General features: G+C 33.7%; 1 protein-coding gene across 1 annotated transcript; it reads right to left on the bottom strand.

Annotated features, from left to right (window-relative positions):
* Window positions 1-242: 242 nt before the first annotated feature.
* igldcp (Ig-like domain-containing protein) lies at window positions 243-5,852 on the bottom strand. The gene is made up of 7 exons (XM_032580018.1): window positions 5,732-5,852; window positions 4,903-4,946; window positions 3,905-4,270; window positions 3,458-3,548; window positions 2,631-2,809; window positions 2,389-2,439; window positions 243-2,100 (listed from the first exon to the last, which is right to left on the bottom strand). The coding sequence occupies exons 1-7, from the start codon at window positions 5,755-5,757 to the stop codon at window positions 2,021-2,023; spliced, it is 837 nt and encodes a 278-aa protein (XP_032435909.1). The 5' UTR covers window positions 5,758-5,852; the 3' UTR covers window positions 243-2,020.
* Between the last annotated feature and the right edge of the window lie 1,927 nt (window positions 5,853-7,779).

Raw genomic sequence — 7,779 nt, 5'->3', positions numbered from 1 at the left:
TTTGAAGCCATAGTTTTGGTGAATTATTTTATTGGTCTTTTAAGCTCTGTTAGAGGTTTTAGACTATGTCAATCTCAATGAGATTATGATTCTACATATTCGTTCAACTGGATTAAGAATTTCCATAAACAAATTTTCACTGTGAAATATCTGATTGTTAGATGGAGAGATCTGAATTTTGGAAGTAACGTTTTGTTAAAAAGGTACAAGCACTTCTTGTCTTTCGTAGTTTTTTTATTATTATTATTATTGTTTCAAATGAAAACAGATCAGTCATCACAGAGGCTGAAGCTAACCACTTGTTCGAGAGGCACCAAGATCAAAATGGACTTATACTGCATTAAAAAAAAATCTCTATTCTGAAAAGGTGTCAGTAGTTTATTGAAACGCTATTTTCTGAACCTTTACACCATTATTGTGCTTACAAGGGAGCTAAAGATTTTTTTTTTTTTTTACAATGGAGACGGTGGAAGGAGGCAGTGCATCACCAACGATCTTCATAAGTGAAACATGCTGAGAACAGAAACTATGAGTATTTCACTTCAAGTCAGAAAGAAAGCAATGTACGGAGCTCCTTGAAAGACACTGAAGGAAAACATAAAAATAAACTTTCTCATGCGCACCAGATATTGTTTGTTGTGCACGAGAAAGTATCTGGTTGCACAAGATGCTATCTGATGGGCAAGAGATGCTATCTGGTATGTATAAGAAAGTATGTGGTGCACCCAAGATAGTATCTGGTGCTTATGAGAAAGTTTATTTCTTCCTTCAGTGTCCCTTTAGGGGCTCTGTAGCAATGGGTGTTAAGAAATAATAAAAAATAAGGATTTAACTTTTTACTCCCTAATATTTTTTGTCAATTTCTCTATCACACCACACATGCTTTCTGTTCTCAGAATGTTTCACAAAGATGAATATTGATGATGCATTGCCAACTTCCGTTTCCTATGTTACTTAGCTTTTATGTAAAGAACCGTTCGACATGTTGATTGAAAAGTTGATGAAGGGGTGTTCACGTGAACCACTGACTTTTCTGGGATTTGTTTTAAGGCCATAGAGGTCCCCTCTGTTCTTGGCCTCAGAATAGTCAGTAGCTTCAGCCTCTCTGTCCAGCCAACTTGTGTTTTTGCTAAATTAACTGCTTATAACCATGTAATAAAACCACACGTCAAAACTAACAACCCTTTTTTATAAACTAGAACAATAGCTAGGTTTCTCATGTTGATTACTCTAAATTTTGAATTGATTATAAAGAGTTAGAATTTACCAGAAAGGAGGGAAAAGACCAAAACACCCTCTAAAAGCTACATGTTGGGTAGATTAAATATGTAGACATAAAAAGAATTATGTCTATCTTTATCTTTCATAGATAGAACAACAATATCAAACAGAACTATATCATTTTGCAAGCAGTGGTTCACAAAACGTTGTAACTGGAACCAAACATTTCCAATAGCTCAAAGAATAATGTGCAAATGTGCGAAACAGAATATATAAAAAAGAACAACGTTTCTGCTGCTAGACAAATGAAAACTCCCCTAATACAGGTCTTAGGTCTTTGTTTTTACTTATTGAAATTAACTGGTGGATCAGTCTGCATCTTTTTAAGTTGATTGGCAGCTTTGACATATTTTATTTATTGTAGTTATGTTTTTTTTTTGAGAAGTTGCAAAATAGCCTAGTATAAGTGACTTTTGATTAATTAAATAGTAAAAGGGATTGTCATAACACAGGAATATTTTCCATTAACATCAACTACAAGATGGTTCTTTTGAATGACATGAAAGAGATCTCTAGCACATAAGCAAATGATCAATTTAAAAACACACAATGATATCTATAAAATGTTGAGCATCAGAAATGGAACAGACTATAAATGAAAGTGTTTCAGAATTACAGTCATGCGCAGGATTGCAAGGCTTTTGTTACTTCTCCTACTTACAAATCTTCTCTGTCTGCTGGCCATAGAGTGCTAAATTCTGTAGATGTTGTTGATAGTTACACGGCAGAAAAATATGTCTCAGTGAAGAAGAAGAATTTGGTAACACGAGAGCAGAACAGACAAGAGAAGAGCTGAACAGCTGCTTGTAGCTGCAGCATCTGAAAAGATAGAACATATATATGTTATTTTAGGTCAAAGTGCTTGCTTTAGGAATCACTTATATGTGTGTGATGTGTTTATATATTGGCATTTGACAATGAGACAAAAAAACTATAAAATAGACTTAACCCCTTTGGTTTGCTATCATGCTTTTTGACAATAGATATTTTTACTTCTGCTGGATGAAAATTATTGCTGCTTGGAAACAAAAGCAAGACTCTCAGTTGGTTGTTCTGAAAGTGCAACGGTCACTGACTGTTTTGATTTCTGAAATTTCATATTCTCACCTGTCAGAATTTGTTCCTGCTTTTCTTGGATTCTCGATGACGGGGATTTTTCTGAAAGCAGAAATACTGAAAATGATCATGATGCAGATGATGGTTGATATTAAACTACTCTTTAAGACAAAACATATGCAAGACACACATTTACATAGATAAGTAATAAATATGATCAATTTTAACTTTTAATCTTAAGTTTAATACCAAAATCTAAACTTCACATTGTTCACAGGAAGCTGTGCTCTCACCCGTTATGTACAGCTGCATGGTGCTGACAGAGAGGTCGTCCTCATCCAAAACTTTGTATATTCCTTCATCAGAGTATTGAAGATTCTTTATCGTTAATTGTTCGAGCTGATGATGTTTTTCCATGCGTTCATTGTTTTCATCCCCTCTCTTCCACAAGTTCACCCACTCTGAACTGTCCCTGTGCAACATAAGAAAAAAATGTTGATAAATAAAGATGAGCTTTATTGTGGAAATTGTTTTCTGGAGGCTGAAAGTGCTGAGAAACCCAAGCACTTTTGTGTACAAACAAAACCAAACGATAAGCTTCACTCTGCTTTAGTTTTAACTCCAAAATCCTTTTAATAATGTTTTAATAACAACAGGTTAGTTTACTAAGCAACCAAAATATTGTGTAGACACAAACAAAACCTCAGTGAGTGTCTTGCAGTTGGATAGAGAAATTTAAGTGACTTAGTAAATCTGTGATTTGAAGGATTCATGTTATGTATGAAAATTAAATTATCACACTGTCTGCCACGGAGCAAGACAGTTAAACAAAAAAAAACAAACTGGAGATCCACCAAGCAGGTTTTTCTATTATGATCTTCAATTAACTTCCTTACGCCAATGAATAAATTACAAGAATATACCTCTTTATTTTCCATCAAAACAAATGGTACTAATCTTCATTTTTTAAAATAAAATTCAAAATGAGTGTATTAAAGTATATAGTACTCTTAGTTGATCCCTTTATAAACCAAAACTAGTGGAAGTTCTTACTTTATTTATCCTGCTGATCACTGACCTGAGCCGATCGAAGGGTTTTTTTAAATGATTTTTAACTAACCTGCTCTGGAAGACCACTGCAAATGAGTGGGGGGTGTACAGCTCCAAAACCAGGTCGTCCCCTGGGTAAAGATCCTTCCGGGATTTGTGGTCTGAAAGTGGCGAACACAAAATACGAAGAAAATACATTAACATTCATAGCAACTAGACCAAGAGAGATCATGCTATTTATTAAAAGAGAAAGATGAAAACAGCGCCCATGATAAAAAATCAATTTTAATCAGCTTTGTAGAAATTTACTATTTTAAATGAATGAATACCAGAGAAATGCTATGTTAAAGGAAGGAGTGATGTTAGAAATAGAATACATAAAAATATCCGTGTTTGTACTTTTATGTCTAAAAGAAGCTTGAATATAATATTCTAATATGGAGAAAAACTAAATGTTTGGATGGTGAGATTGCATTGTTAAATAAAAACAAAGCGTCCCTCCTAGTCCCATACTAACCTGTCACAGACAATTTGACACTCTGAATGAAAACTCTGCTCTTTTGGGACCTCACGCCATCCACCACTATGAAGCTCTCGTATCTCCCCGTGTCTCCGATCTGAACGTCCTTGATGATCAGGGAACAATCCCCGGAGTTGAGTTTCTCCAGAGGCACTTCCACCCGGCCCTCGTACTCCGCCGCCTGCCACTTGTCTTCTCCAAGTTGTTCGAACACGGTGTATGGCGGAGACATCCACTGGATGTGGCAGCCGGACTCTGCCATTTCTTTCTGGGAGTGCTTCCAGCTGCAGGGAAGGACCACCTGGCTCCCCACCAGGGTCATGACAGGCACTGGGTTAGCAGTGGAGGGCAGAGCTGAAGAATCTGAAGACCATGAGAAATTTCCAGAAGGTGTTTCCTTACTTACATTTTATTAATTGATAAGGACAATCAAAGCAGATAACCTAAACGTGTTACAATTTTATGTTTGATTTCCACACTCAAAGATCCAGACTACTCATTTGTGTAATTTTCAAGAAATGCATAAGTTCAATAGAAATACATTGTTTCCCAAAACATTGGAATATATATGTATATATGTATTTGCCTCTTATAGTTGAACGGTAGTGAAAATTTGATTTTTTTTTTTATTTGACAAAGTGTAGAATATTTTCTCAAAATTGTATCAATTTATTCCAAATATGTCACAGTGAAAAATAAACCACAATATAAAGAGGATAACAGTTGGGAAACGGTGGCGCAGTTGGCAGCACTGAGCAGCAAGGTCCAGATTTCGAATCCCAGCCAGGGGTCTTTATGTAAGGAGTTAGAATGTTCTCCCTGTGCATGCATGGGATCTCTCACTCCAGCTTCCTTCCACATTCCAGTCAGTTCTTAACTAACATTTCTGGGAATCTATTGCTGCTGTCATCAAACCCTGACTAGCTTCAGAAAAAACAGGAGAAAAAACAACAAAAATCTTTAAATTCAGCCATAGGTCCAAGGCAGGTACTCACCAACTAAATTTCCAATAAGTATACCTTGTAGAAACATGAAAGACCTAAAGCCCACACAAACAAATAAAAAAATAACACAAGAAGATATCAGTTTTCAGTTCATCAAGCATTGTATTGTTTTGTATATTGAAAATTACAAAAAAATAAATAAACTAAGTGAAAAGCATAGACTGTATTTCAATACAATCTATGGTAAATTGTCCTCATCTAAGTCTAGAATAAATACTATAATAAAAAATAATTAGTAATTATTTAGTCTTTTTTTCAATAGGAGATATGAAAAGTTGATTTTAAATAATATAATTTTGTATGGATTCATGAATGTATTATAATACAGATTAAACATTTGTTGTTAAATGTCCATTTCTTATATTTTTATTGTTGTTGTTTATGATTGAAACCTCCATTAACCACTGTAATTACTGGGAGCCAAAGCGAAGAAATGAAACTAACAGTAAGTACACACTCATGAAATAAGCATGTGATATGATAGTTATGTATGTTTTTAGGTTTCACACCTAAACAGTTTCTGCTTCTTGGAAAACGAAACTTAACGCGCCCTCTCTGGTCATCGGAGGAACTTTAAGGTGATGCAGAACGTGGCTATCTATGTTTATGCTTTTCCCTGCACCCTGCAGATAAATTTATGCTCTATTTCATGGAAGGAAAATGCATATTTATTATGAGTTTAAGATAAAATCAATCAATCAATCAATAAATAAGTGGTTAAGATAGGCAAACATAATATTTTTTTAAGTTTTTATGGTAATTCATAAAATACCATTACATTAAAATATCAAATTAGAAATAAATAAAATACATGTCTTACCAGAGTCGCTTCTGGAGAATGTCCATTTTGTTTACTTTGTGGAAATTTAGGTGATTCTCCACCTCCGCACTCCTCTGATGCTGGCCAAAGTGTGAGAGTTTCTCTCAGCTGGTATCCACCTTAGAAGCAGTGCTGGTATGGCAAGCCGTTTTAACATAAATTCGGTTTCGTCTGACTATCCGTAATTACATTCTAGATATCTAATACATATAGAATATGTATTCTCTATAGTTTTGACTATACATAATACATATTCAAGATATCAGTAATGTCATTCTGACTAGTCAGAATGTTAATTTAAGATGTTTTAAATAGAAAAGCTGTTATTCAAGATATCTCTAATTAATTTAGAGATATCTTAAAAGGAATTTTGACTAGTCAAAATTACAATTCAAGATATCTTTAATTTAGTTTTGTCTAGTCATTATTTGCTTTTAAGATATCTATAATTTAATTTTCACTAGTCAAAACTACATATCTCCTATCCAAAAATAAATTTAAGATATCTTGAATTATGTTGTCATTTGAGATATCTTTAGTTAGAATTATGACTAGTCAAAACTAAAATCGAGATACCTTGAATTTACTTTATGAGTAGTCATAATTTAATTGTAGATATCTGAAATGCGTTTTTCAGATAGTCAGTAATTCATTATACTGTAGATATCTTGAATTGAAGTCTCCATACAGCTCAGTGGTAAATCTGACGTCATTTCGACTAATCAGAATGTAAGTAGAGATATCTCAAATAAGTATTTTGTCTAGTCAAAATATAATTAGAGATATCTTAAATCGCTAAAACGTCTAGACATAAGAATGTAAGGGCGACAAAACCGAATTTATGTTAAAACGGCTTGCCATAGCGCTGACCTGCCTAAGTTTCGATTTACTGGCCTCCAAGATAAGACAAGTACAACTCGCTGCAGCAAACAGAAAGGGACGGACCACCGTTAGTCTCATACCTTATTTGGAAATGGGACCATTGCACTCCGGAAGTGAAGGGGGTGCTATTTCGTATAGAGTCACAAATGTCAATTTAAAATTTCAAATATATACACATTTAAAGAGCCTCAGTAAAAACGTGTTAATTATTAACTCTGGTGCAAAGAATTATTGAAAATCGATTTATTCACTGCGTGTTTATGTCTGTTTGTGTAAGGTTGAAATGGAATTTCACTAACTCATAAATATTACAAATTTATGTTTTTTTTTTTGTTTGTTTGTTTCACGGAAAGTTTCTGTTTATATCACAGGTTTGTGGTGCATTTCTGTCCTACAGATAAAAAGATAAAACTTCAGATATTTCACAACGAGATATTAACATACATGGAAAATGTTACGAAAACCTTATATTATAGCAGAAAGTGCGATTACCACCGTAGGAAAGGCTTGCAGCATTCAATTATGCCGCATGAACTGATCAGTACATTATTGCGAGACAACGCAAAAGCGATTATTATTATTATTATTATTATTATTATTATTATTATTATTATTATTATTATTATTATTATTATTGTTATTATTATTATTATTATTAGCCTATTATTATTACTTTGTATAGTAACATGTTGAGTCGCTCTTTGACGGGTTTTCTTTAAGTAAAACTTGTCTTATGCACAGTTATAGTAGTTATTTTAAAATAATATGCATTTTAAAAACTTCAAAAATATTAATGTTGCTTAAAGAACTTTGTGTCTCAGCCATCATTTTTATGATTATTTCATTAATATTAGTTTACTGTCAATTTCGTTTTTAGTGAAAAGTCCTAAACATCTAAACAGAATTCAATTTTTGACTGAACCAGATTTCCACTCATTAAGAAGCAACGAAACGTATAAATGAACCAAAGTCTATAAAAACCTGCATGTATGAAAAATAAGCGAGAGAAAGAGAGAGAGAGCGAGAGAGAGAGAGAGAGAGAGAGAAGAGGGTGTTATCGAAAGGCTTTTATTTTGAAATATCAATTGACTCAAGCCAAGCAGCTCATGGTCTCCAGAGAAATGAAAGTTAATCACAGTCGTGTTTCAGTACTCACATGGAAAAAC

Source organism: Xiphophorus hellerii, chromosome 13 (genome assembly GCF_003331165.1).
Source record: "Xiphophorus hellerii strain 12219 chromosome 13, Xiphophorus_hellerii-4.1, whole genome shotgun sequence".
NCBI lineage: Eukaryota > Metazoa > Chordata > Actinopteri > Cyprinodontiformes > Poeciliidae > Xiphophorus > Xiphophorus hellerii.
The sequence above is the reverse complement of the archived record's forward strand: the minus strand, read 5'-3'. Positions and strand labels throughout refer to the sequence as shown.

What these genes read in the sequence shown, in the direction of transcription:
- igldcp (XM_032580018.1), bottom strand. Translation starts at nt 5,757, where the DNA reads ATGGACATTCTCCAGAAGCGACTCTG. An exon ending in GCAGTGGTCTTCCAGAGCAG is followed by an intron (nt 2,810 to 3,457) that starts GTTAGTTAAAAA and finishes TATGTTGCACAG; the next exon opens with GGACAGTTCAGAGTGGGTGA. An exon ending in GCAGGAACAAATTCTGACAG is followed by an intron (nt 2,101 to 2,388) that starts GTGAGAATATGA and finishes CTATCTTTTCAG; the next exon opens with ATGCTGCAGCTACAAGCAGC.